The following is a 25829-nucleotide window of genomic DNA, read 5'->3' as shown; positions in this document are numbered from 1 at the left end:
ATTTTCTGATAAGAAACATGTGTTTGTTGTTTATTTCTTCATGATTCAGACAGAATATGCTGAATTGATACTTATTTGAGTGCGGGCGTATGACGCTGTTCTACTCTGTAATGCTCTTGTTAGGAATAAACGCAGCCGTGCACACATGGTACTGATGTGCCTGCTGGCAAGATCAAATTCAAAGGCTGGGTCAGTTATTCAGTGCACTATACACATACAGAGTTTTAGTGTGATTTTTCACAGCTATAGTTCTTGTGGTCTATTTCTTGGTCAGTTTTTCCAATTATTAGGGTATTTTGTTTGCTGTTGTTCGCTGCTATTTAGCAACTTTGTTGTCTCTCTTATTTCCTCCCAGACTCCCGCGCCATTCTCTCAATTAATGGGAGGAGCAGTTGCTTTGTTTTTCCAATAGATGGCAAAAGTGTGTTAATGCAGGGATCCACCACAATAGTAGTCACAGCCTTGGAGCTGTGCCTGGTCTTTTCTTATTCACTGCATCCAATGGACAGATTCAGTAGCTCTTGGAAACCTGAGTAGATTCTGGCACTGAGGCTGTAATGCAAGCACAGACCCAAAACATGATCCAACCAGAGGAACATCAGGAGAGAAATGGGCTGGTGAGCCCAATGTCAGGAAGAGTAAAGACGAAGGAAAGGTGAATTTTGAAGCTGGAGAATAAACAGCAGAGCAATTTCCTTTAACCTTTGCCATCTGGTCTTGAGCAGAACCAGGCCTGGTGTTCACCTGTACTGCTTTAGCTGGGACCTGAGGAGCCCTGATCCAACATTTCCAAGCACTATTCCAGCAGCTCCGGCCTCTTATTAGAGCGTCAGTCTGTTCTAACGGTTCTAGCTTGTTATAGCAGCTCATGTATGTATGTTCTAATAATTCCATCCTGTCTTAGCAGCTACAAGTGGTGACAACATATTTAGCCAGTTCAGGCCACTGCGTCTGTGCTTGTTTACAGGATATAACTGGAAGGTCAAACAAGGACACATTGATCTCTGTAATGATATACTGTAGTTACCGCCTTATCGCTTCTGTGTTTGCGTGCGTGTGTGTGTCTGAGTGCGTGCTTGTCACTGAGTGTGTGCGTGAGTGTGAGTGCTTCGTAGAAAACATGTACTAATGTGTGCATGACTTGTGTCTCATCCTCATTTAAATATACCGGTGTGTGGTGAGGAGGGAGAGAAAAGACAGGAGGGAGAATATGCCAACTTGACTCATCTATAGCATTTCTAGCTGATTGTCAGTGGCCGTGAGGGTTACAGCATTAAAAGACCTAAATTAGGGGTCAGGCCATAGGATGAATGGCAGAGTGGCTCTGTGTGTCGGTAAAGTAGGTCGAGGTGGCGGTTATGAGCACAGAGAATCGGCCCTCGACGTTTATCGCCCGGCAAGCCCGTGCTCGCGGCTCTCTTTCGCCAACGGCTCTGAAAATAACCGGCGGATCAAAGTCCTTACGAACGCAGAGCAGCTGACACGCAGGGAGGGTGCTGTTAATGAGGGAAACGGTCACACTGTCTCTGTGACACTCCAGAATCAGGCCCGGATTGGTTGCCGCTGTCCGTGTCTTTGTGTTGTCAATAATTTAGTCACTCTGAGTCATTCATATGGATACGGGGTGAAGTGAGCGAGGCAGGGCTGACCTGCTCTACTTCACACTTTCTCTCTGGTCTGGTCTGGTCTGACTACGAATACAGTTTGCCTGATACCAACCTCACTTTAAATTGATTATGATAATTGGTGGTGTGGGATGTGGTCATCACTAAAAACATTCTTTATCCGTATTAGATTAATGTATGCATTTCAGAGAACTGTGGCCATGATTCAGCCACTGGCCTCATGTTTCAGCCTTTTCAACCCGTTCATCTTGTTGGTGTTTCTGTGCTGAAACTGAATTACATCCCCCGAAAACAGCCGTGGCACCCAGAGGATGCCAATACACCCACCAGCTTACCAACAGCCGTTGGTTGAAGTGACTGGAGAATGAATGTGGTCACTAAAGATGACATCAGTGGGAAATTATGTCATTATAAAGCACTGAAGTTTGTTTTTGGATGTGTCAGAGATCATTGCTCTTGGTAGTAGCCTCAGTTTCCGGCTAGGATTTCTTTAAGTTACATTCACTTTGGCACAGACAAACTGCTGTACAAAACAGTTTCACGCAAGGTCTAGCACAGTAGAAAATCAGCGCAAACACGGTCATATTCATTTCAGTTAGTTTTTGTGGTTTCTTGATGCAGTGTTGGTCAAGTGAGATCAACAGACATTTGAAACAAATAGAAGCGGAGTAGTTCTCTGCCAGTTTTTTTCCCTAAGAACCTAATAAAGCCTGCTTGGTTTTCTGTGGCTTTGGCCTGATCGTTCTGCCTGCCAAGTTATCCTGATAAGTGGCCGTATGGAATTTGTGTAACCTCAAGGAAAATTACCTTATAACTTAACTAAGAGAACTTTTATAAGCACTTTAGGAAGTGAGTTTAGTGCAGAGGAGGCTTATGTCACTCAAGGCTCAAGAGTAGATGCTAGGTAAGCTCTGCCGTAGGCCTGTATCAAAAATGCTAACACAACTGTACTGTATTTCCAGTGCTCTAGCCTGCCACCCCACCCCTGTACCATCATCTTAGGGTGCTTCATACGACCCGTCCAAAACTGACTGACTTTAACCCACACCCTGAGTGAGCCAGAGAGAATGCCCTCCCCTACTACTTCCTGTTTCCTTCCAAGGTTTCTTCTTACATGTCTCCCAGGAAGTTTTCCCTTGTAACTGTCACCTCTGGCTTCCTGTGTGTGGGTGTATGCCAGGGTAAACTGTGAAGTGTATTTTGACAAATCCTTTGTAAAAATTCACTATATGAATAAAATCTGATTGTTGTGTCATTAGAACTGTGGTCCTCCAGTAAGAGAGTGAGGTGGAAACATGGAACTGTCCCCACAAGCATGTAACAGAGAGATTTTTATGTTTCTTTGTCCGTTTAAGTTTAAAGGCCCACGCGCAGTGTTTTTGAGCTTTTCATATCATCTTGGAGCTTTTGATTTGTGTTCCATACTAAGTAAAAAAAAAATGGTTGAAGTCTGCATATTTTAAGAGTCCGAGTGCTATTTTTCCAATGTTTGTTTTTGCATAACTATTGAATGACGTTGCTGAATGTTAACCCAGAGAGCTGACCATTGGGCTCTGGGGTGCTCTGAGCGCAGGGTCAGGGACTAAAAAAAAAAAACTACGTCACAGCTCTTTGCAAACATTTTGTGGCCATTTTGGATACTAAAACCAAGAAGAGAAAGCTGGCCTTTAAGGTTTCAGTTTAAGGCTTCTATGTGGTAAGTCGTAAGTCTGCTTAAGTAGATAGAAAATGGATGGAGTGGTTTGTTGATTGTAGGAGGACTGGTGGCCTGTGGGTGGGTGCTGGGCTGGGCCTGATGGAGCTCTGAAGCAGGGTGATGAAGCAGGCTGGGCAGAAGGCCTGATGGAGCTCTGAAGCAGGGTGATGAAGCAGGCTGGGCAGAAGGCCTGATGGAGCTCTGAAGCAGGGTGATGAAGCAGGCTGGGCAGAAGGCCTGATGGAGCTCTGAAGCAGGGTGATGAAGCAGGCTGGGCAGAAGGCCTGATGGAGCTCTGAAGCAGGGTGATGAAGCAGGCTGGGCAGAAGGCCTGATGGAGCTCTGAAGCAGGGTGATGAAGCAGGCTGGGCAGAAGGCCTGATGGAGCTCTGAAGCAGGGCTCCGTGCCGCTCTTCACTGGACAGCACATCTGCTCGCTGTGGGAACTGCTCGGGGAGTTTGACTCACAGGCCCCAGAATTACTCTCTGATCACAGAGGGGAAGGGAAGCGCGTTCACGGATGAAGCGGCTCGACTTTGCCGAGCCAATCCGTGCGGTCTCACGCCATCGAATCGACGTGTTAAAAACGGCGTGGAGAAATTGTTTGCGCGCTCTCACTCGAAATCCTCTCATCCAGGCTTCCTCTGTTTTTTCAGTTTCATTGATAAAATGGTAACGGCTCAGGAACACTGCTGAAAGATAAAGATCGTTTCATGAATAAGGGGGCGCGCGGATGCTCCTGAGGCTTGCAGCAGATGCTCCCTGTCAGTCTGATTTTCTGTGTTGCATGATGCGATTCAGCATTCGATCCAGACCAGTTTATTAACATGCACATGCTTCTCCCTCCCTCTCTGTCCCTCCCTCTGCCTCTCTTTCCCTCTCTCTCTTTATATGTACAGTATGTACTGTATATCTGTTTATAGCTCTCCTTTCCTACCTCTCTCGCTCACTTGCTAGCGCGGCCGTTTCCCTCTCTGCCCCTTTAAGTACCTTGTACTATTTGCGTCAGTCTTGCTGAATCGGAGGTGAATTGCGGAGGAGATTAGTCTCTCTCTCACTTGCCCTCTTTTCTCCTTCCCTCCTCTCTCCCGCTGTGTGGTTCAGATTTCCAAACGCACACACAGCAGCCCACAGGGGGCAGCGTCACTCCCTGCGTCAGTTCAGCGTCATGCCAGCCTTGTGAAGGTGAGCTAAGTCTGTTCATCTGTGCCTCTCTCCCTCCCTCCCCCTCTCTCTCTCTCTCTCTCTCCCTCTCTCCCTCTCTCTCTCGCAGTCCTTGGGCACCAGCGTGACGGTGGACATCGCAGTGATGGGAGAGGCCCACGGGCTCATCACAGACCTGCTGGCCGACCCGTCCCTGCCCCCCAACACCTGCAGCTCACTTCGGGCCGTGAGCAACCTGCTCAGCACCCAGCTCACCTTCCAGCCCCTGCACCGGCCCCGAAACAACCCCCCGGGGTCCTTCAGCGACGCCTACACCTGCTCCGACTCCGAGGAGGGACCCGAAAAGGGCGAGAAGCTGGCCATCCCCAAGGTACGCTCATCCCGCAGTGCATCATGGGAAAGCCGGGGCATCTGTGTTCATACATTCCCTTAGGCGGCCACAGGTTAGACATTAACAAAAAAAGTGCAGCTAGGTAAATATTAGGGTTGTCATGGTAGCAGGTAAACGTGTGTCAGTGACGCTGCATCCAAGTGCTACAATGTTTTCAGGAGCTCTGCCAAATTGTGCAGTGCTTTGTGTTTTGGACACAGTGTTCTCTGTCGGGGAACCAGCACAGTAATGTAAAGAGATGATAGCCCCAAGGGGCTGCCAGCTGTACTGTGCCCAGACTGTCTGACCCCAGAACGGGGAGACATGCACGTGTCCATTCGTCTGCATCATCTTGTTTGCTGTGTTTCTGGCTGTCTGGGCGTTTGCACACTCCTTTGCTCAGAACACACAGCCAGCCTCCTGGTCCAGGAGACATGGAATATGGGTATGGGGGGGGGGGGGGGGGGGATGTTTTGGTCCTCAAAGCCCTCACTGGCTCCTGTTCTGCTGAGGTCAGCACCGGGGCTTTCGATCGTTTTGTGTCGCTGGTTTCCCCTCCAGTGGCTCTGCGCGAGAGAGGAGAGTCACATGTACGAGCGCGTCTGGCTCTGCCCCCGTTTCACCGGCCTGTCGGCCCCCTCACCGCGGGAGCGTGTCAGGGTCTAATGTAGCAGCGAATGACGCACGTCGCTGCCAGTCGCTTTTAATGTTTTACAGCGCACCACTTAAAAATGCATGCTGCTGGTCTGAGCGTAGGTGAGACTAAATAAAGCCACTCGGATGCGGTAGCAGGGCCGGAGCCAAAATGGAGCGCCATCTAGGATCCTCCGGCCCTCTATCAACGAGCACTCGAGCCCCGCCCCGACGCATGCCAGTTTAACTCAGTTTAACATCCAAATCAACTCTGCGTAGGCCGGGTCTGCATGCATCAATGGCTTCTGTCTGAGAACCGGGTTTAGTCTCCGGCTGGAGTGTAATAAACTGAACACATCTAAAGCAGCGATTCCATGTATGTTTGCTTCTTATCTCAGGGTTTTATTCTTTATGAATTCAAAAGAATTGTTCAATAGAATAATTAGGTAGAATAATAATTTTGTTCATAAGATCTGAAGTATATTTTAACAAAAATATCGAATTCCTGTACAATTCTCTGCAACTTTGTAGATCCTGTTTTAACCCCTAAAGATGTAAATAGTGAACTGAATATTGTCACCATTCTCTAAAATAGTGGTAACTAAACCCTGTTCCTGGAGATGGCCCCTCGTTCAGCAGCTAGTGATCTTGTTGAGCTGCTAATTATCAGTGACAGGCGTGCCAAATTACTGTTGACATGAGAACCTACGGAATGGAAGATTTCCAGGATCAGGGACGGCAGCCCTGGGAGAGAGTAGAGAGTTGGTTACCACATAGAGAGGCTTGGTTACCACACAGGGAGGGTTGGTTACCACACAGAGAGGGTTGGTTACCACACAGGGAGGGTTGGTTACCACATAGAGAGGGTTGGTTACCACATAGGGAGGGTTGGTTACCACATAGAGAGGGTTGGTTACCACATAGAGAGGCTTGGTTACCACACAGAGAGGGTTGGTTACCACACAGGGAGGGTTGGTTACCACATAGAGAGGGTTGGTTACCACATAGAGAGGCTTGGTTACCACATAGAGAGGGTTGGTTACCACACAGGGAGGGTTGGTTACCACATAGAGAGGGTTGGTTACCACATAGAGAGGCTTGGTTACCACACAGAGAGGGTTGGTTACCACATAGAGAGGCTTGGTTACCACACAGAGAGGGTTGGTTACCACATAGAGAGGCTTGGTTACCACACAGAGAGGGTTGGTTACCACATAGAGAGGCTTGGTTACCACATAGAGAGGGTTGGTTACCACACAGAGAGGGTTGGTTACCACATAGAGAGGGTTGGTTACCACATAGAGAGGCTTGGTTACCACACAGAGAGGGTTGGTTACCACATAGAGAGGCTTGGTTACCACATAGAGAGGGTTGGTTACCACACAGAGAGGGTTGGTTACCACACAGAGAGGGTTGGTTACCACATAGAGAGGGTTGGTTACCACATAGAGAGGGTTGGTTACCACATAGAGAGGGTTGGTTACCACATAGAGAGGGTTGGTTACCACACAGAGAGGGTTGGTTACCACATAGAGAGGGTTGGTTACCACACAGAGAGGGTTGGTTACCACATAGAGAGGGTTGGTTACCACACAGAGAGGGTTGGTTACCACACAGAGAGGGTTGGTTACCACACAGAGAGGGTTGGTTACCACACAGAGAGGGTTGGTTACCACACAGAGAGGCTTGGTTACCACACAGAGAGGGTTGGTTACCACACAGAGAGGGTTGGTTACCACATAGAGAGGGTTGGTTACCACACAGAGAGGGTTGGTTACCACATAGAGAGGGTTGGTTACCACATAGAGAGGGTTGGTTACCACACAGAGAGGCTTGGTTACCACACAGAGAGGGTTGGTTACCACACAGAGAGGCTTGGTTACCACACAGAGAGGGTTGGTTACCACATAGAGAGGGTTGGTTACCACACAGAGAGGCTTGGTTACCACACAGAGAGGGTTGGTTACCACACAGAGAGGGTTGGTTACCACACAGAGAGGGTTGGTTACCACATAGAGAGGGTTGGTTACCACACAGGGAGGGTTGGTTACCACACAGAGAGGGTTGGTTACCACATAGAAAGAGTTGGTTACCACACAGAGAGGCTTGGTTACCACACAGAGAGGGTTGGTTACCACACAGAGAGGCTTGGTTACCACACAGAGAGGGTTGGTTACCACACAGAGAGGGTTGGTTACCACATAGAGAGGGTTGGTTACCACACAGGGAGGGTTGGTTACCACATAGAGAGGGTTGGTTACCACATAGAGAGGGTTGGTTACCACACAGAGAGGGTTGGTTACCACACAGAGAGGGTTGGTTACCACATAGAGAGGGTTGGTTACCACACAGGGAGGGTTGGTTACCACACAGAGAGGGTTGGTTACCACATAGAGAGGGTTGGTTACCACACAGAGAGGGTTGGTTACCACATAGAGAGGGTTGGTTACCACACAGGGAGGGTTGGTTACCACACAGAGAGGGTTGGTTACCACATAGAAAGAGTTGGTTACCACACAGAGAGGCTTGGTTACCACACAGAGAGGGTTGGTTACCACACAGAGAGGCTTGGTTACCACACAGAGAGGGTTGGTTACCACACAGAGAGGCTTGGTTACCACATAGAGAGGGTTGGTTACCACATAGAGAGGGTTGGTTACCACACAGAGAGGGTTGGTTACCACACAGAGAGGCTTGGTTACCACACAGAGAGGGTTGGTTACCACATAGAGAGGGTTGGTTACCACACAGAGAGGGTTGGTTACCACATAGAGAGGGTTGGTTACCACACAGAGAGGGTTGGTTACCACATAGAGAGGGTTGGTTACCACACAGGGAGGGTTGGTTACCACACAGAGAGGGTTGGTTACCACATAGAAAGAGTTGGTTACCACACAGAGAGGCTTGGTTACCACACAGAGAGGGTTGGTTACCACACAGAGAGGCTTGGTTACCACACAGAGAGGGTTGGTTACCACACAGAGAGGCTTGGTTACCACATAGAGAGGGTTGGTTACCACATAGAGAGGGTTGGTTACCACACAGAGAGGGTTGGTTACCACACAGAGAGGCTTGGTTACCACACAGAGAGGGTTGGTTACCACATAGAGAGGGTTGGTTACCACATAGAGAGGCTTGGTTACCACACAGAGAGGGTTGGTTACCACATAGAGAGGGTTGGTTACCACACAGAGAGGGTTGGTTACCACATAGAGAGGGTTGGTTACCACACAGAGAGGGTTGGTTACCACACAGAGAGGCTTGGTTACCACACAGAGAGGGTTGGTTACCACACAGAGAGGGTTGGTTACCACATAGAGAGGGTTGGTTACCACTGCTCTGAAGCCTTTCCTCGTTTATACAAAAAAGTCCCACTTTTTAAAGTATATTTTTATCCCATTTTTTCGCCCATATTTTTATCTCATTGTTGCCCAATTAGGCATGCTCAGTCATAATTATAGGCCTATCCATTGCTTCAAGATCTTCCATTAGTTCAGAAAAGTATACACTCGACAGCAATTCCTCTAAAAATGGTTTCATTTATATGCCTAATTTACAGTATAATATATTTTCGTTGTATCTTTTGTTTGATAAGTTGTTTTTGTTTTTTCTCGAATTTACTTGCATCATAAATTCTCAACAAAGGCAACTTCTTCCACTCTATTCCTTGAATAGTTTTGCACCTTGGGAGCCAGCAAACTGTAGCCCTCTAGACAAGAGAGCACATAGGATAGCTGCAGGTGTACCCATCACTGGACTGCTAGCTGACTAAGAGAGCAAAAACAGATCTGCTGGGAAACGAGTGTTTAGACAAGGCTTTTAGTTAAACAAAAAAGAAACTTCCATGTACATTTCCTGAATCAATATGTCCCAGGATATGGCATGTTTCTATGGATTTCTTCCTGCCTTCTTCAGGGTCCCTCCTGCATCCATCTGGCCCCGGAGTGAGCACATTCTCCCAGATGATGATGTCCTTTTATTAAGCCCCCAGACCCCAGCCTTAGATCAAGACCTCTCTGTGTCACCATGGATATGGTCAATCTCCCAGCAAAACCCCCGTCCACCCCCCTTCCCAATAACCAAACCGCTTAACTCCTGCAGCCATTTTCGCAGTGAAGGAGGGCGTAAAAATACAGATTTAACAGTTTTAGTGAGGAAAAACGGAGCGTGTGTCTCATTTCTCCAGTGGTGTGCTCTCTTTCATTTCCACAGCTGTGTCAACACCAAGTATCTGGAAAAAAGAAACAGTGTAAAAGGTTAGGGAAAAGGTTTTGGATTTGAAAAACATGAAAGTATCCAAATGCAACTTTTGAAAAAACAGCCCAACAGTTTGGGGAGAAGAAAAACAGCACAGCAGTCTCCTCCCCTTTTACGTATCTAATTAAAACCGGATTGGCTGGCTCGGCCACTAAATTGGGACAATCCGTTGTCTTCTTCTTGAGTGTTAATCTCTTGCTATTTTTAAGTATGTGTTGGAAGCTTTGCCAGGGAAAATAACACATTTAGAATTTTGGAGTTTTCCCAATTAAATTTACTCACCAGAAGGAGGCAGTGATTCACCTGGCTTGGGAATCAGTGAGAGAGAGAGATGTATTAATTATTTATTTGTTACTTAATAATTTATTTATTAGTTTTTATCTATCTGTATTTTCCTATGCTTTGACAACACAAATATGTATTTGTCTTGTGAATAAAGCCAATTGACAAAAACAATTTTAGTTTAGTTTGTGGGGGAATCATGAGGGGAACATTCTGTTTTTAGGCTTTTGGTATATAATACATTTTAAAGGACTATTGGATTGAAGTTGTGAAACAAAATATTTGAATGTAAACGGCAGTGAGTAAATGAGGAGCAAGTTAATCTAATCAAAAAGAGGGTAAATGAGTGGGGATTAATGTTGAAAAGGCAGGGACGTCTGAATAGGCTCTGTGGAAGTGCTGGATCTTTGTGAGGGAACACTGTCATGTCTGAGTGAGATCCGACGCAGGCAGGATTTGGCTTATTCTTCGGGACACTTTATGACGTACAAGTCTTTTTTCCTTGCCAGTTGTCTTTCAGCTTGGCTGTTCCTTGCCAGCTATTGTTAAGTAGAATTTTCCAGGCCGTTGTACTGTTCAGGAGCTGGCTGTGTGAGAGAGTAGCAGAGCCGTGGGGAGCTGCACACCAGCCACCTCACCAGCCAGCTATGCGCAGGAGTTTTCCCGGGCTTCCGGAATGGTCTCTGAGTTTGACTCCAGTTGTTTGACATGTTGCAATTCAGGACAGGCATCCCCCACATCTTGCTTTTGTAGATCACCACATCTGCAAGATTCAGAAATGCATGCTTATTATTGAGATGATGTATGAATTCACTTATGTTTCTGTCCGTCTCCCCATCATTCGGTGCCTCTGTATGTCTACATCTAATAATTAATGTTTTTTTTGTTCAGGACAAATACCAGCAGATTGCAACATGCAGAGTTCTCGTGCACGCATTCCACCGTCGTCCCTTAGATTGATGGTAATACTGTACGGTCGGGAAACTGTGAAACGAGGACCCTGGTGAACTCTGAGTGGTTTTCGGTCTCGTGGAATCGGCTCTGTTGTGACAGGAGAGGGAGGAGAGAGCACAGTTTGGTACAGGAACACATTAGGACAGGTCAAAGGTCGGGCTGCAGCCGCTGCAATGTTACTGAAAGCACAGAGCGGTGGTCTACCGATGAGGTCCAAGCCCAGTACACTGTAATACCACTGTGATTGCTTTATAACTGCTCTATTTTCATGATGCTGACTCATCTCTGTTTGAGGAAACTATGAGCTACTGTCAGACTGCAGCTACCGTCTGTGCAGTAATGTTGCCAACGTATTAATTACATGTGTGCATTTAATATCACATGCACTGTGGGAATCACTCTGCTGGTTGTGTGAAGATCCTTGTATTGTTGGAATGTGCTGTGGCCCTATTCCACGAAAACGTCTGCATAAACCACAGACTAAACTATCATTACTTGTATTTGTTTATCTGACACCCTTATTCATTACATTACATTATTGGCATTTGGCAGACGCGCTTATCCAGAGCGATGTACGACAAAGTGCATACCCATAACCAGGAACAAATGTGCTGAAAGGCCCAAGAGGGAAGTACGATTTCAAGTCCTACCAAACAACCAACAGTTATTCAGGGCTACTTGTCAGTTTTCACTTAGCTCAACTTGGGAATCAAACCAGCAAAAGTTTTAACCACAATGCCACACTGCCAACTCGCACATAGTAAATGTAAAAGTAATGCATTGTTATTGTCCTTGACAACAAACCAGTGGTTTCAAAAAAACCTGCCATGGCACTCTTAATTTAAGTGTGTTTTCCAGCGCGCACACACACACACACCCACATTCAAAACGGTACTGCACTGTACGTGGCTTCATTTCAGACAAAATTAGTTCATCACTCTGTAGGTCACTTCTCATGAGAAAGCAGTCGTGCAGCCAGTTCTACTGAGTATTGTGTGTGAGAAACAATAAATGCACTTAAATAATAATGGTTCCCACGTACTGAAATGGCTCCCAATGGCTAGTGAATTATTTTTCAAACAAAAAGCCCTGTGCATATATAATTTGTTATTTCGCTGATGCTTTTATCCAAAGCAAAGTGACTTACAGCTGATTGGACTAAGCAAGGGACAATCCCCCTTGGAGCAATGTGGGGTCGTGGGCCCGACAGTTTGGATCTTATCGTGGTTACACCAGGGGCTGAGCCAACCAACCTTTATTCTGCCGGGGCCCTAGTCCACCCCCTGTAGGATGTGATTGATGGAGTAGTAATGACAAAGCCAATAGAACCAGAGATGTTTCTGCGGCACAACAAACTGCTGTGTGTTTTCTCCCATCTGTTGTATGCACCCTGTTTAACTTCACCCCAGCTTTTCTAATGGAAAACAATTATCCTTCACAGGCTACTATTGCCATTAAGCCATTCCTCACAGCGGGGATTTCAGATTGCCATCTCGCTTTGGAACATCCAGAGAGGGGGAGAGGGGGGGTGGGCCAGGGGAGCATTGCTGTGGGCTTGGTCATTTAGGCTGTGTTTACTGTACCGTGTCTGAAGCAACAAGGGGTGGGGTGATGATGTGGCATGCTCCCATTGGCTTGGCCTGCTTCCCCGTGCTATGATTTGAGGCCTTTGGCCGGTGTTGCATTCCCATTACGTGCGGCTCGATGGCACAGGGCCATTTTCATCTCGACACTTCACCTCAGCTCAATCACTGACTCCTGTCTCCGCCACAAAGCAAAGCAGGTCCATCAATAAGGCACCAGAACCAGACTTTTTAGGGGCGGTTCGTGATTTGATGATTTTGTTTTACCTTGTTGGTCTCTATTCTAAGCCTCCTGGCAGTCCAAATTTGCCACTGGTTTCGCTGTATTCAAGATAGGCCCAGTCACAGTTTTCTTTCAACAGAAAGAGTGATTACTATAGTTTATAATTGTGACACAGTGGTCAGGTAGGTCCCTGGAAGGAGCTAGTTTGGTAAATTCGCTGCTGTAAAATACACTGTGGGTCTGGATCAGGGTGCCTACTGGACAAATACAAAATGAAACCTCATTCCATCCCACTTTGAATGACCTCCTTATGTTAGCCACAAGTCACTAAGTGTACACTTATTGAGTGCCAACTTGTTTTCATTACACCATTTTTCAGGGGCAACTTAAGCAGCTGACATTCGACACCCTACCTATTAGTGCGGTTGGACCCTTAATGACTTGATTCAGGTTGAATTGACTGCCAGCCATCTGCAGAGGTGGAAAATCCGGGTACAGAAAGTAAACATCCTCCCAGTATTTTGTTCCAATCACCTGGACTTGCTAATGAGCACAATCCTTAAGCAAGGAGGGAGACCCTATTAGTGAAATCAGCTGACTGAGCTCATGGGTGGAAGAAACGCATGGCAGGACTTTTACTTTCCGACCCCTGGACTTTTCCACCTCCTCCAAACTGTCTTCACTCTCAGAAATAAAGTGACGTGGAGGTGCCTTTTTGTTCTTCACATTTCCGAAATGTACCCTGAGTACAGTGCAGTAATGTTCTCTTTGGGTACAAATTAGTCCTTTTTTACAGTACATTGCTACAGTATATTGTAACTGTTATGGACCTATAGGATTTGTTTGGGCACTTTTCTTGGTACTCTGTATTTCTGCGAGCGTCTGGTGGCCAGCCTCGGTCCAGCAGTGACGCAGCACTGTGTGTGTGTGTGTGTGTGTGTGCAGCGTCTGAGACGGAGCCTTCCCCCGGGGCTGCTGCGGCGAATCTCCTCCACCTGGACCACCACCACCTCCGCCACGGGCCTGCCCACCATGGAGCCGGGCCCCGTGCGCCGGGACCGCAGCGCCAGCATCAAGCCGCTGCACGAGGGCCCTGTCTGCAGGTGAGTCCACCCCCCCTGCCTCTATCCACCCCCCAGCTCCCTCCAAATGCAGTTACTGCGCACCTGATACTCCGACTCATACCCCCTAATGACCCTCTTTTTCATTAGATTAACTTGCTCCTTTTTCCATTGCTCTCTCTCTCTCCCTCTCTCTTACTCTATCCTTCCCCAATTCTTTCTTTTTCATTCTCATTTTCTGTTTCTCTCCCTCTGTCTCTTTCTCATTCTCCCCCACCCCTTCCCACTCTTCTTGACCCACTCTTTCTCTACCTTTTGTGTTCAAAGTTGTTCAGTGGTCTGCCTTGTGCTGCGGTCGTTGGTTGTTATTGTTAGAGGCTTGCAGAAATTAAGAACAGGTCTAATTGAGCCATCGGAAAAGCTCTAGACCCTATTCCTGCTCAAAACCACCGTGTGGTTAAGAGTTTCTGGCCCATGCGTGACGCACAAGCTTGCTTCATTCTGTTGTTTATGGCATTTTGGATGGAATTCAGAGAATTTAGTGAATCAAATCACTTGTTTAGCTCTTGAGACAGTTTGAATTCCACAGTGTTTAGCAGGGGCAAGAGGTAGCAGAGATGGTAGCAATGAACTGTCTCTCTGTTGGCTGGACTGTAAGTTAAGGAGTGAAGCAGGGGGAGAGGCTGTGGAGTGATGTCATCAGCCTAAGCTGAAGTGGACCATGGGAAACAGGAGGAGTCAGGGGGGGAACAGAGGGATGAAGTGACGTGAAACAGCTGAAATGTCAAGTGGAGGCCAGTGACCGACATAGGGGTCAGCACACTGTCACTGATGTCTCAGACGCAATGTTTATCCACTTTCAAAGTGTATTATTTAAAATATTGTGGCTGCATTTTATTTATTTTGATGTATTGTGGCTAATCTTTATAGTATACAAAGAAAGGAAAACGTTTCTAATGCTGAAGACATTTTATTTATATATTAATGGCCTACCTCACTAAAATCCAAACAGTGTGCTGTGGCTGTAGGTGAGTGTGCGTGTGTGTTGGTCTTGGTCAGGGCCTGGTTGGTTTATCCACCCTTTCTAATTAAGACACTGGAGTATTTCCTCAGAGGGCTCAAGAGTACATCCAACCGGAGTTTCCGTGAGATCCCAGCAACTAGCAGGTTCCGTTTCTGTTCCCCTGCTCCAACCTTCCCAAGGGCAGGGTGTTGTGTGGTCAGCCCCTGGCAGGCGTTAGGGTGTCGTGTGCCCAAATTTGTTGGGGGTTTTCCAAAACAGTGCTGTGAATTTCTCGCTGCAGTGTTACATGCTCCTCTCGTCTCCAGCCATGATTCTGTCAGATGCTGACACGAGGCTGTTCGGTCTGTCCGCTAACTGGGTATCGAAGGCTGTTTTTATATAATGACATAATCAATGTGCCACAGATGGACAGTTTCTGCTTCCCCGTGATCCAAGCGCCGGGTTAGCATTTTCTCTGTGAATTATTTACTCATTAAACATTTTGATCTCCATCTGCGAACACGGTTTATGCACCGCTGGCTGATCAAACTGCAGTTAAGCAGCGGTCGCTGGCACGTTTCTTTTCTTCTTCATCCCTTTTTTACTCACGCTGTGACGGGAGTACTCTGTGTGCAAAATAATTGATAAGCATCAAAAACCTCTTTCCTGCCAGAATAAAAGGGGAAAATCAGGTGGCGAAGGTGGGCATCATGTTTCTTCTCCCCTCTCCTTTTCCCCCCAGCGACTTCATGACATCAACACGAAAGTCCTCTCAGGCCTTAGTCACTCTGCTATGTAAATAGAAATGCTTCTCGGCGTTTCAGCCCTGTGTAAACTCCTCCACGGTCACCCCGCTTTAAGTCAAATACCAGGGGAGGCTGAAGCAGGAATGCACGCCCGCTCGAGAGGGCGTTCTTCAGAAAACATTCGCGGGAAAGCTTGGTCCAGTGTTTGTTTGTTTAAGCACTGTTTATTTCCATATTTAGGAATTTTTGCTTTCTATTTTAGTTTTCTCTACGGTTTGTATACTGTAAATCCAGTTGAAATATGGTTGTAGGAGCTCAAGTTCAATTATTAATCTTGATAATAACCTCAGATAGCCATCTCCTCTTGACGTGTCTGTCCCAAGACTGTCTCCTAGATACACAACACTCCAAAATAGGCCACTATTCCACACATTCTGAAAGTCTGTTTTTGCTCTTCGTGACTATGGCCCACATGCATGGTCTAATGCACAGAATGCAAGCCTTCTTTTCTGTGCATTTGAGAAACTCATCATCCTCTGGACTGCAGGACTAGGGTAAAAGCATTCAGGGAAGGCCACCTTTTAAGCAGTAACGCAGCTGTCTGAATTTGGTTGGTCTTTCAGCACCCTGCCCCCCTAGTGGCCTTGAGCAAAGGGCTCCTAATGGAGGTCTTCAGCTTACTCTCACAGCTCAGCTCAGCGGTCAGAGATCAAATTAAAAACAGATTTTCTCTGCTAAATCTGCGACCAGAGGCACAGGCTGAAATTGGTGAAAAACGTCACTGTCTTACACTAACGCTCACTCACACTCACAACTGTACCGTCTTGTTTTCTTTTCTTTCCTCAGACAGCATAATGTACTGTCCTGGGAGGAGGACTGCCTGTTCTGTAATTATTAAGTGCTTCTGTGTCCTCCCTGAGCTGTAGGTTTAATGATGATTCAGGCAGTTTGTTTGGATTATACAGCAGTAAGCTCAATCACCAGGATTATCTACCACTGTCGCCTGAACAAGAGCACTGCTTGGCTATTTGTTCAGGAGAAACAAACACTGGACATTAAAATCAGGCAGCCAATTGTGTCTGACATAAACACTCGGTATTGCAGCTGCTAGGTCTGGCTGTGAACTGAACAAGCTGTGATTGACAGTCCAGTTTGTCCCCGCAGTACAGTAACTAGCTTAATCTTTATGGCTATGACGGTTGGCGACTGCACTAACTTGTCAAGATATCACCCATATATGTTTAGAGGTGATGTCCTCTGTCCAAAAGCACAGTTTCTAATTGTATGAAGTGATATTGCTGTAGAGATTGAATCTGGAGCAAATAAAATACGATAAATATTACTCAGAAGAAGTTCTCAGAAGCTTTCCGTTAGGCTGAATGAACAGTTCTTGGGTTGTCATATATTCAGTTCTCAATCATGCATTCCACTCAGTGAGTGAAAAAAAGGTTTCAGAACACTTCTCCATCTGCTAGTGTTTTTAAATAGATGCAATCACAATGCATAACTCTTAACAGGGAAACTGTTTTCCCGGTGAAAAGAAAAGAAAAGTGCTGTGTCTGTGATACTTGCTGTGCAAGTTGCAGGGCTGTCTATAATTTTTGTGTCTTTTGCATCATTTTTTCCTTGTCCATTAGCAGGCGGTTTGTAGTGACGTAAGTAGCAGTGTAATTGTGCCAGCTGCAAAGCCAGACATCTTATCTAGAGAATCTCAGCTAGAAGCAGTGCGTAGAGGACCCCTTTTTCCTACTGTACTTGGGTGCATTATCAACCCTAAATCTGAGCCTATGGGGCATACAGTAGATTCCTGGCAACAAAATAAGAGTTTCATTGTTTACCATGGCTTTGGGCGCTGTTCGTTCAGGCCTGGGACCAAGTGTTATCTGTACACTGCGGAATCGTTGAATGCAAAACGCTGTGGCAAGTTAATACAGAAAGCATAACAAAGTGCAGGCAATCACAGTTTAGTGCGTGTCTCAGAATGGTAAGATAAGCAAAAATAAGAGGACTTCTGTGAAATTACAGACGCATTGTACAGCAACCGCCATTCCATCCGATCTGAAGATAATTACCTTTTTTATCAGGCTTATAGCTAGGTTACCAAGATGATTGTGTGTATGTGTGTGTGTGCGTGTGCTCGTGTCTTTGTGCCTGTATGAGCATTCTGCGTGCTTGTATAGCAGATTGAAATCCATTTGTGTGTGTTCACCAGCTGGAGCAATATGAAATGTTAATGAATTATAATGACAACAGATAGGAAAACCTGCTCCTGAAATGAGCTCTCGATGTGAGGAAATTGTAAACAAGTTTTTCTCCGTTCATTTATAGTATGTTGTCTTCAGTATTGTTTCATGTCAATTATTTTATTCTGTTATTGTATTGAATGTTTTTTATATTAACGAATGAAATTATTTGAATTCTTAATCCATGCGGCGCACAATTGGTATTGGTATTGTATTATGTGCCACCCTGTATGCCTCACATGTTTGCCTGTGTTCTTGTGTGCACCTGTCTTAACAGTTTGTCCTCCTGCTTTGCAGTATGGTTAATAGTGACTTGTGGAACTGTTCAGTTACGCTGATTATTTCCAAAAGCAGGTCCATGTCTGTGTCCTACCCCACCTCTGCCAGCACAAACCACCTCTACTCCAAACGGCAAGGTAGACCAGGTGACTGTCATTCCCGACCTGCTGTTTTCTGTGTGCTGTGTGATTCTGTGCCCATCTGTCCATCCAACAGTCTGGATACTTGTTTATTTATGTATGTGTGCTTGTGTGTATATATTTGTGTGTGTTTGGGTCTGTATGTCCATTTGTGTTTGTATGCAGCCTGCCTGTGAGTGTATAGTCTGCCTCTGTGCCTGTGATGGTGTCAGTGATGACTGTGTTTACTGCGTTTGGGAGAGTGCGGCTCTCTGCAGAGAGAGGAAGTGATCTCTTTATTGATGCTCTGCCTCTGTGCAGGTAAAGGTCCATTTCAGGGAATTACAGGACGTAAAAGTATATTTTTTTTTATATCATGCAGCGGATCTTCTTGACACACAAACAGAATTGACAGATGGGACAGCTTATTTTTATTTAGATGTCTTCAAGAGCACACGAGATCGCCGTCTGAAAAATAAACAGTGGTCCATCTCGCTAGCATTCTGTAACATTTATGTCAAAATTGAGCTTGAAATGAGCTTTAAGGTCTCTGGAAAAGGTTAATGGTTCCCAGGGAAAGGGTGGGTGAAAGGGCCAAGCTCTCGGTTCATCCAACCACATCATTTTCCTTTGTTTCTTTTTTTTAAATAACAGCTCTAGCAGCCCTTGAAACCCCATCACAGAAAAATAAAAATCCTCCCCAGCCCTCTGCTCACATTATCATAATGTAATGATTGCATAACCAAAACCCTCCATTTCCTAGTCCACACCTGCTGCGCATTACACACAACTGGTCCAACCACCAGTACAACAGCGCTTTTATTTCTGAATTATTGTCTCATTAACGGAGGAGGGGGTGCCACTCAAACGATCTCAAAGGCCAATTTATCTGAAAGATATATAAACACTCGCACAGCCATTTTTTTCATGAAATACTGTATTATAAGTCCTGGCGTTTCCTGGTGTGTGACTGCAGGTTTTATTTTTCATTTCTGATGAGGCATTCAAATTGAAAGCATCAGCACTCAGCTGTGTTCATGACAATGGAAAACCAGTGCTATGAAAACAACGGGTACCGAGGGAGTGTTGGAAGAAGACTGATACTTTTGAAGATGAGGGAAATGTTCAAACCTTTCCAAACATATTCCATTACTTTCACTTTTTTAGTGTGTATATATTTTTCTTCTAATGATTGAACAGGCAAAGATGATGATTGAATGTGACTCTCGGTTGGAATAGGAATTGAATAGTCTGGAATTGCGTCCCTCCCTGTGCCAGCTTTCTTCTCTTCCTTCAGTACTTTCCTTTGAGCTAACCCGCAAAAGGCTTCATGCTAATCTGGTGCTGGACGAAGAGTGCATGTAGCTCCATAGTTGGCTAGCGCAGATTTATGTCAGCGCAAATCGTGCACTGGACCTGCCTGGCGGCAAGTACAAAAGATTGGCTTCTGGAGCTATGGTTTGTCACCTTGGTAACAAGCCAAACCCTCTCCTTCACTCACCATCATGATCTCACTCATTTTGTTTACTGTTGCTGGCTCACCGCTCCAGCCAGTGTGATGCAAGGACTTATATGCCGTTTTCAAAAATGAAATTTCAGATGTGAATGCAGTCACCATTCGAATACAATTCTCTTAAAAAAAATAATGTGTGGCTTCATGTGAGCCAATCAATGGTATGAATTTCTGAGAGGACCACACATTCCGCACACAGTCTGCATTATACATTTGGAAAAATTACAACATTTTTAAAATCTGATTATATTTAATATTCTTTTATATTCAGATTATTTTATATATTTAATCATTTTCTCTGGGCCTTCATCTTCTGCTGTCCCCCAATTGCTGCTGTTGAAATAGGTAACCAAGACACATTGTGTAACTCCCACCTGATAGACGGACTATGGGCATTCAGGACTATTCTCTTAAATGTTCAAGGCAGAGCAACAAGAAGATGCTCACTTTGTCTCCGCATTGGACATGTGTGTCTTTGTGTCTATGTCTTTTGTGTGTGTGTGTGTTTGTTTCTGTGTTTCATACCACTTCTGCAAGTTTTTATTTCCCTGCTGCAAATTATGAGTCACTGTAGTGGCAGTATCAGTGGTATTCAACACTTGTGTACAGCTTAAATATTTTTGTGGAAGATAATTTTGACACATTATAGGGAACAAATCTTGTCAGTTCTGTTCCATATCAATGGTATGCAGTCACACTAATCAGCCACATGTAAAGGCATATGTGGCAAAAGATAAGCTATCATTGACATTTTACAAACAGTATGCATTCTTAAGCCTACGCAGAGCATTTATAACACCATCATTACCACAGTATAACACCTTTATAAATCCTTAATACAGTTCTGTGCACCAGTTATCAGGGTAGACCTTAAGTCAAAATAGGTCGCATTTTAGGGTAGTCTTGCATAATGTGAAATGTTACCCTATAGGAAAGCATTAAATTTCTTATCAAAGATTTCTGAAGAGGTTTTGTCGTATTGATGTGGTTGTTGATGAGTGTATGAGTGTCTCTCACTCATGACTACAAATAACTTGAACATTGTTAAAAGGATTTAAAGCAACAGTAACCTATAGAAATGAAAGGCACCCTAGTACCTTTGATGAAGGTAAAGCCAATGTCAAACTTGTTTCACTTTCTCTAAGACATAGAGGACAGAAGAAATGTTAATAGAATATAAGCAAAGAACCCCCTCGAAAACCATTGAAGTGTATTGTGGACATATGCTATAAATAGAAGCGTACCTTGATGGTGTACCTTGATGTAGTCTCTCAAAGCATCTGTGTATTATGTACAGTACATCAGGCAAGAGTAATTCATCCACAGAGTAGAAATTGAATCAATATTCAAGCCCATTGGGTCAGGCCTAAGAATAGTTGCACTATAGTGACACACTTTTTTATTACATGCAACTTCATTGGGCCTTAATAAAGCATACATGGTACTTTTATGACTTTGAATTCTTCTCCTTCCTAGCAGTTCATGTACTGTATAAAAATGTGCTAGAAGTGTGAAAAACATTGAATATCAGTTGTTATAAATTGTGTATAACTGCTCTAAAATTTGATTATTACTGCTTTATAGAGTGTTTATTAAGGTGTAGTGCACTGTGTGGCACAATTGTTACCAGGTGAATTGTCACACTTTCCTACTACCACTGCTACTGCTACACTAGTCATTCTGTCTGGAGATCACTCCGGAAAGCCCAAGTGGAGGGATTTTGGCTTTGTACCTCACTGGTATTGTTTTTGTTCATGTTTTAGATTTGTTTTGTTTTGCGTTGTTTCACACTGTTTTGTCTGGCGTGGCTTTGCGCTGTCTTACACGACGTTGGGTGCTCTCTTGTTAGGTCTCCCTCCTGTCGACACCTCACCCCTGGCATCGCCGTGCCAGTCCCCCAGCCAGGGGACCCCTGTCTCTAGCCCCGTCAGCAAAGTCCCCTCCGTGGACCTCCCCGACGCTGCGGCCTCGCTGGGCGAGTGTGTGGTGCCGCCGAGCGCTCACAAAGCCTTAACTCACACACAGAGCGCACCCGGGTGCACACCCACACACACTGTCTGCAGCAGGTAAGACCTGCAGCTGCACTCCCCCTGCACTGCCACCAGGGGGCTCTATTCTGCAGTCCTGTCTTCTTCAGTCCACAAAGAGAGTATAGGCCAGTGGTACTCACTCCTGGTCCTGGAGAGCTGCAGGTTGTGCAGACGTTTGTTGCTACTTAGGACTTAATTGATCAATTAAAGCCGCTAATTGCACAGTTAACCCACCTCACCTGGTTGCTGATATTAAGCCGAACACAAAAACCAGCACACCCTGTGGCTCTCCAGGACCAGGAGTGAGGACCACTGGTCTATACTCTCTTTGAGGACTGACTTAGGACAGGAGTTAGGACCGCTGGTATAGACTGTTTGGTGAAGCATTAATATATTTGTACAGGAAAACTATTCAATATTGTATAAGGCTTATACAATAAGACTATCAGACTATAATCTTATATAAATTGTGCTTGTGAGTGTACAGTATGACTGCATTCCTGTGATGTGTGTGTGTGTGTGTGTGTGTGTGTGTGTGTGTGTGTGTGAGTGTGTGTGTGTGTACGAGTGCATGAGATGGATGCAATTTCAGCAAAGCAGAGAGAAAGAAACATCATATTGGATCAAGCAGATATGACAGAAGGAACGTGAAAAGCCTGTCCCTTCAGGCTTAGGGAACTCATCTCCCTCTGGAGCTTCCTGTAGTGGGTTGAGGAAGAGGATCTTAGGATGTGTTGCCTGTCCCTGCTGAAGCAAAGATGCCATGCTGTATATGCATAATCCCTCTCATACCGTCAGAGAACATTTTTTACCATTCGGCCCTGCGCCAAGGGGACGTCCTGTCTGAGATTATATAAACCACATTAATCACATCTCTTTTGAATCAACTTCATTTTATGGAAAAGGGGGCCTTACCAAAACATCTACAGAAAATAGGACGAACATGGGTCTTGAGCCTTGAAAATGTAAAATCATGAACCTTATTTAATTCTTTAAGAATGACTCCTATCATGCTGTTAATATTATTTACTCTCTTGGCAGACACCTTTATCCGAGGCAAATTACACGGCTTACATTTTCCTGCATTTGTCCCGCTTTATAGCTGGATATTTACTGAGGCGATTCAGATGAAGTGCGTTGCCTGAGGGTACAATGGCCGAGCTCCAACTTAGAACTGAGGCTTTGGTTGCTTGGTTGTAAGATGAGCCGGTGCTGAGCTTCGCCACTGGAAACTCAGGCCACCGTGCGTAGAGCTGGCTTCCTCTGACGCTGTCGCTCCTGGTGTGGTGTACAGTCTCTGGGGAATAGGTACAGAAGGCAGTGGGTGGCTTGGCTGAGTGCTCTCAGCGTAACCAGGGCAGAGAGAGTCTCTGGACTAAAATTTGCTGGAAGAAGCATTCTAAAATGGCATATCTTCTTGGAGCCACACCTCACTGCTTGTGGTCATAGGAACAGTGTTAACGTGCTCGTTGTGTCACAAGATTAGGTGTCCCATTTTTTGTCTGCAGTTTTGTGTGTGTGACTTCTCTGTGGGGAACAGTTGGGCTTAGTTGTGTCTTGGAGTCTCGGGAGCTGGTGAGGGGTGGCAGTTGGTTTAGTGTCTGTCTCTAATTTCTATCCGCCCTTTGCATTGCCATGTCCCTGTGCTAAACATGCAGTTGTGGAGGTGATGGAGGTCAGCCTTTTTATTTAAGTCAGATTTATTTCTTCTGAAAGCCATTATGCGTGTGTAGCCCCAGTTAGCGTGGCATTGGGTCAGAATTGTGAATTCGCATGAGATTAAGCACACACACTGAACTCTGGGAGCCTGCATGCTCTTGCCCTTTCTGTGCATGTTTGTCTGAACTCTGACCTCTGACCTCTGACTTCCCCTCTCCTTCTCACAGTTGCGGGAGACCGTACAGTATATTAAGCCTTGGAGATGGGTCGATGGACAGAGGAGACAGAATACGCAGAACAGGTAAAAAGGTCACCTCTTGTTCAGCTCTTTCCTTGCTCTTGTTGCTCTCGCTCATTCTCTTCTCACACATTCCCTCGAGGGTAAATGTAAACAGAGTGCTGCGCCTCACATGTGCCTTAATTAACTCATTCAAATTTGCCTTTCAAATCAACTCTTTATGTTTTGACATCCATTTTATTTGGGAAAAAAGAAACAACTACATGAAGCTCTCTCTCTCTCTCTCTCTCTCTCTCTCTCGCTTCTTAGATGATCAGGCGATAGTTTCATCCGACTACGACAGCACCCACGAGACCAACAACAGTGATAGCAGTGACGTTGCGCAGAGCGAAGATCCAGAGCGAGGCAGGAAACCCACAGACGCCCAGGCGGGGTGCAGGACGTTCCCGTCAGACAGCATCATCCTGCACCCCCTAATACTCTCAGAGGTGTGGAAGCGCTCCTTCATCCTCCAACGAGTCCTCCAACATACCCACAGGCATACTACAGCTACTAAACTCCCCCATATGCAAAGCTACCCAACCTAATACTGTATGTACCAAAGTCTGTAGCAGTAGTGTAATGCGGTACAAAGCAGCAGCCCAACACTCCCAGTCTTCACGTTGTTAACCCATTTTCTACCTGAGGATGAGCCAGGAGCAGCACACCTGCTGTCTGGAGATGAACCCCATCTGATACACAGAGTACCCTGCAGATGCATAACATTGCCAGAGACAAACAGTGATACACACAGATGCATAACAACCGCAATCTGAGCCACACAAAGGCGCACATCTGCTGTCTTATACACATAGAGACACTGCATTGTGATCCACTCAGAGATGCACCCAGTAGTTGAGTAGTTGTAGACTGAGGGATTATAGCATCTCTGTTTATAGACACTCTGTAAATAGAGGTGATTGGTTGGACCACGCTGGGTGGGGTTTAACGGCTGTTGGCTCTGTACTGTCGGACCCCCCAGGACAAGCCCATCCTGGCCCCAGAGCCCCTGGTGATGGAGGGCCTGGATCCTCTGATGTGCCAGATCAACAACTGGAACTTCCCCATCTTCAGCCTGGTGGAGAAGACACATGGCAAACGTGGCTGTATACTCAGCCAGGTGAGGCTTTCCACAAAATTAAAACACACATACACCCACAAAAACTAAAAACACACACACACAGGCACACACACACAGACACATACACCCACAGGGACACACACACACACACAGACACAGGAACACACACACTGCATATGGTCATGCATCCACATGTATGCATCCACATGCAGTACATACAAATGACCAAACAGACCCAAACACATATGCACAAGCATACAGATACATAAACAATCATATTGCCACAAAGGCACAGACACACACACACACCACAAATATACACTTGACCAAACACACAACACACACGTGTACACACATACACACACATATACCCACACCAAGAGCACACACACACACCACAGATATACCCCCTCACCAAAGACACATACACACACACCACAGATATACCCCCACACCAAACACACATACACACACACACACACACACACCACAGATATACCCCCACACCAAACACACATACACACACACACACACACACACCACAGATATACCCCCACACCAAACACACATACACACACACACACACACACACACACACACACCACAGATATACCCCCACACCAAACACACACACACACACACACACACACACACCACAGATATACCCCCACACCAAACACACATACACACACACACACACCACAGATATACCCCCACACCAAACACACACACACACACACACACACACACACACCACAGATATACCCCCACACCAAACACACATACACACACACCACAGATATACCCCCACACCGAACACGCACACACACACACACACGTGTGCACACACACACACACACACACACACACCAGCTGTGCTGATCCTTAGCATTCACGGCTCCAGATGAAAGGCAGGCAGGCGGTGCCGTGTTGTTTAGCAGCAGCCTTGCTGGAATGGAATGAGAGAAACCAGCTCTCGGACGGCCGTGACCTCAGCACAGCAAACAGCCACCACCTCTCAGATGAGCAGA

The 25829-nt window shown here is 45.9% G+C and overlaps 1 protein-coding gene across 1 annotated transcript in view; it reads left to right on the top strand.

Moving 5' to 3' along the window:
* Window positions 1-25829, top strand: part of pde3a (phosphodiesterase 3A, cGMP-inhibited) — a 100038-nt gene that overhangs the window by 65078 nt on the left and 9131 nt on the right. The window contains exons 3-9 of the mRNA XM_061250682.1: window positions 4595-4855; window positions 13733-13890; window positions 18195-18265; window positions 21601-21817; window positions 23668-23741; window positions 23988-24166; window positions 24700-24837. Of these exons, the coding sequence (XP_061106666.1) occupies window positions 4595-4855; window positions 13733-13890; window positions 18195-18265; window positions 21601-21817; window positions 23668-23741; window positions 23988-24166; window positions 24700-24837 (1098 nt within the window). The remainder of the gene's footprint in view (window positions 1-4594; window positions 4856-13732; window positions 13891-18194; window positions 18266-21600; window positions 21818-23667; window positions 23742-23987; window positions 24167-24699; window positions 24838-25829) is intronic.

The sequence above is a fragment of the Conger conger genome, chromosome 8, assembly GCF_963514075.1.
Source record: "Conger conger chromosome 8, fConCon1.1, whole genome shotgun sequence".
Lineage (NCBI taxonomy): Eukaryota > Metazoa > Chordata > Actinopteri > Anguilliformes > Congridae > Conger > Conger conger.
This window is presented reverse-complemented; position numbering and strand designations above follow the sequence as displayed.